This window comes from Pteropus alecto, unplaced genomic scaffold (assembly GCF_000325575.1).
Source record: "Pteropus alecto unplaced genomic scaffold, ASM32557v1 scaffold67, whole genome shotgun sequence".
NCBI classification, from domain to species: Eukaryota; Metazoa; Chordata; class Mammalia; order Chiroptera; family Pteropodidae; genus Pteropus; species Pteropus alecto.
Genome location: NW_006441061.1, coordinates 6,870,985 through 6,874,462, shown reverse-complemented (window position 1 = coordinate 6,874,462; position 3,478 = coordinate 6,870,985). Strand labels below are relative to the sequence as shown.

General features: G+C 65.4%; 1 protein-coding gene across 1 annotated transcript in view; it reads right to left on the bottom strand.

The window, feature by feature from the left end:
• Positions 1-3,478, bottom strand: part of NTNG2 (netrin G2) — a 62,712-nt gene that overhangs the window by 9,337 nt on the left and 49,897 nt on the right. Inside the window, exons 4-5 of the mRNA XM_015594128.2 lie at positions 1,500-1,618; positions 731-757 (exon numbers count right to left, since the gene is read on the bottom strand). Coding sequence (XP_015449614.1) covers positions 731-757; positions 1,500-1,618 — 146 coding nt within the window. The remainder of the gene's footprint in view (positions 1-730; positions 758-1,499; positions 1,619-3,478) is intronic.

Below are 3,478 nucleotides of genomic sequence, written 5' to 3'. Positions count from 1 at the left end.
CCTGCAGGGGCCCCCAAGAGCCCTGCGGAGGGAGCAGTGCCCCCAAAAGTGTTTCTGAGAGTTGGAACCTGCCGCCGGCCGGCTGCTCGCCACTGGCAAGTCCTCTCCCGCCGACCCTGACGGCAGATGGCGGTACCCACGGGCGCGCGGATTAAACGAGACACTACAGGAGGCCTGCGTAGCTGGCGCCTGGCTGCGGTGCGTGAGACGAGGGGCTGTGACAATGGCTGCAGATCGCCTGCCCCCCACCACTCCCCAAGGAGTTCTCGGGACTTCCTGACCCTCCTCCAGGTGGTCTGAGCCTCTGGGGCCTGAGCTGACCTCTCCCAGCCTCTCCGGAGGTGACAGCTGCAGGCTGCCGGGGAGGGAGGCCGGACCCCACGGTCAGCCTGGGGGGAAGGGGACTCTGCCACTGCCCAGGGAACAAGGTGAAGTCTCACTCTCGCCTGGCATTCACCCAGGGGTCAAGGGGACCTTTCCAAAGCAGCGCTAACCAAGGAGCTCACAGGAGGGAGACACCATGACACCATGGGGGGCGGAGGCCCCAGCGACAGCAGACGGGGGTGCGGGGGTGAGAGGTGAAGATGCACATGGGCGCAGCCGGAGAGGGGGCGCGGGGACAGGAAGGCCCCGTCTTTCCTCTCCTGCTCTTTTCAGGACATGCAAAGAGGCTCGTGCACTGGGGGCCCCAGTCACCGTCCCCAGGGTGGGGCCCCAGGCGTGTACTTACTGCCAACAGCGGAGCCTGCGGCGGCACCTGTGGGGAGAGAAGGGTCACAGAGAGGTGGCCGGAGGAGCGGGGACCCCAGGCACCTCCTCTCTGCAGAGGAGGGGGCGGGCGGGTGACTGAGCCATCACTGTGCGGGGATTGGGGCACGTGGCACCACTGCCCTGAGACGAGCAGCTGTTGTTAGCCCATTTCGCAGATGGAGAAACCAAGTCTCAGAGCCACGACCCACCCTATCAGGGGGCCTGCTGGTAAGGGGGGCTTCACGCGCGCCCCTCTTGTTAGATTTTAGACTCTCAGGCCCTCCGGTGAAGGACAGGGAGCCGGGAGGCTATTCTGGGGGGCGGGGGTGATGGGGTGTCAGAGAACATGAAAGCCACAGCCCAGGCGGGCTGGGTTACTGGAGGCCCTGCTGGAAGTCGCCACCAGAGAGAAGCCCCGGTGTGTGCTCCCAGCTGGGGACACGGGGGCGGACGGCTGAGAAATGAGCATGGGGGCCGCCCCGTGCTGAGTGCGTTCCACGAGCCAGGCCCTGGCCATACATGAGCCATCCAGCCCCCGCAACGACCTCCAGGATTCGGCTTGGTCCTAATTCTACAGGTGGGGAACCTGTGACAGGAGACAGGAACGGAGGGTTGAGAGGTGAAGATGCACATGCCCAGGGCCCCACAGCTGTGAGCGGCAGAGTCTAAGTGGCCTCGCCGTCTGTGTGTGTTCGTGCTGGGGACGAGGGAGGCCTAAGGCCATGGTGTGACCCGGGCTCTCACGGCACCAGGGAAGGATCGGCTCAGGCCCAGAAGGACGAAGCCCGTGCCACAGCATCTCCTCCAGGTGTCCTGAGAAAGGGTGGGAGCAAAGATGCCCTTAATGCCCAGGAGGCCCTCGGGGACACTGTGATGTGGGCAGGGGGACGTGAGGTGCATGGACGTCCCCTGGGTGACCGCCAGGCGCCAGGGAGGCCTGGGAAGATGAGCCCACCAGACACCCTCTCCTGCCCTCAGGGAAGGCATCGGTTAGACCTGAGGTCACGAGGGAGGCCCGGCTCGGAACGGACATGCTAAGGGAGGGGCCGGCAAGGACGTGACGGTTACCGAGTAAGGGGGGGCAGGATGCTGGGGGCAGGCACGGGGGGGCAGGTGACCTCTAAGCTGGGCCTTGAGGGTGACGGCACAGTCCAGGAGAGGGTCGCAGGTGCAAGGGGAGAATCCAGGCTGCGGGGACATGAAGGTCCAGGGACAGAGCTGCTTTGGCGGGCGAGGGGGGATTCGGGACGGTGGGCCTGGAGGGCGTGTGGACTCAGAGGTGGGCATGGGCAGCGGTGGGAGGTGTGTGGGGGTGCCTGAGACCTTGGGGGACCCTTCTGGGAGGAGAGAGGGACACAGAGAGGAGGAGAGGAGGTGGGGAAGAGGGACGGATGGCAGGGAGGCCGGCAGGACAGACGAGGGAAGCGGCTTTGCCAGTCGGGGAGGGAAGTGACAGGGACTCAAGAAAGGGTTCAAGAGACAGTTCAGGCAACAAAGAGATCTGGAGGCACCTGGGGCGGCGGGAGCGGGAGGGGCGGCTGTCAGTGCCCAGAGCGTTCTCTGTGCCTTTGAAGGCCAGAAGCTGTGAGCGCCTGGCAAGTCACCCCTTCAAAGCCTGTGGTGCCACCCGCCCAGCACACGCATGATGTGCCTGTCACGGCCTCGCTGTGAGGCTCTCGGCTTTGATCAGCCTAAAGTCACATCAATCTTTCACCGGCTGCGGAGGGGGGCGCTGATGGAGGCGCTCCCGCGAGTGTGCCCAGGCGGGCGGGGCGGGCCGTGTCCCCCCTCCCGGAGCAGGAGGCCGCTGCTCAGCCCTGGCTTTGGGTCAGGTCCAGTGACTGGCCCTGGGTCCCAGTGCTGGCACGTAACTCACAGTTAAACCTAGGTCATAATAACGCCACCCGTGGGGTCGCAGCAAAGGGAGGAGCTCTGCGTGCAGCGCCAGGCGAGGCCTGTCACGGAGCTCGACAGATGTCAGACATCAGTGAAATCCCTGGGGGCGGGTCTGGACGCGCTCACCCTAGGGCCAGGCCGGGCCCTTCTCCCTGCAGCTCAGGGAGACACCGTGGACTATCCCGGGGCCCCCGATGAGCGGGGGTGTCCACGATGCAGGCATGGGGGGCGCACCCCGGACATGGCTTCCCTGGCTGGGGCTGTGCAGAGAGCCAGCAGGGACCCGGCGGCAGTGGACTCGGGCGAGGGCCTTGGAGGACCCCTCCGTGAACGGGATAATAGGAAGCCTGCTTCCAGGGGCCGCTCTGAGGGTCGAGGGGGTGCTGACCACGCAGCACTTGGCACCATGCAGCAAGCTGTCAAAGTCCCCACCAGCCTCCTCCTGGACCCACTCTGGGGCCTCCTCTCCAGCCTTCAGGGTCAAGAAGGGGGAGGACAGCAGGGAGGAGGGTCCCGATGACAAGGCCTGGCCCCTGGGAGCCGCCTAACAAGGGGTGTGAGTGTGTGTGTGCACATTTGTGTGTGTGCACTTGGGATTGTGCATGTGTGCGTGCATGTTTGTTTGCGTGTGCATGCGTAAGTGCCCGCATGTTTGCATGGCCACACGTTTGTGCATGCATGTGCGTGCACACATGCACTTGTGTGTTTGTGTATGTTTCCTTGTACGTTTGCCCGGGCACACGGTGCGTGCGTGCATGCGTGCGTTTGTGCGTGACCCGCCGCCCCGGGGGTGAAGGGCGGGGCCGGGGCGGGGAGGCGGGGCCGGGCCAGG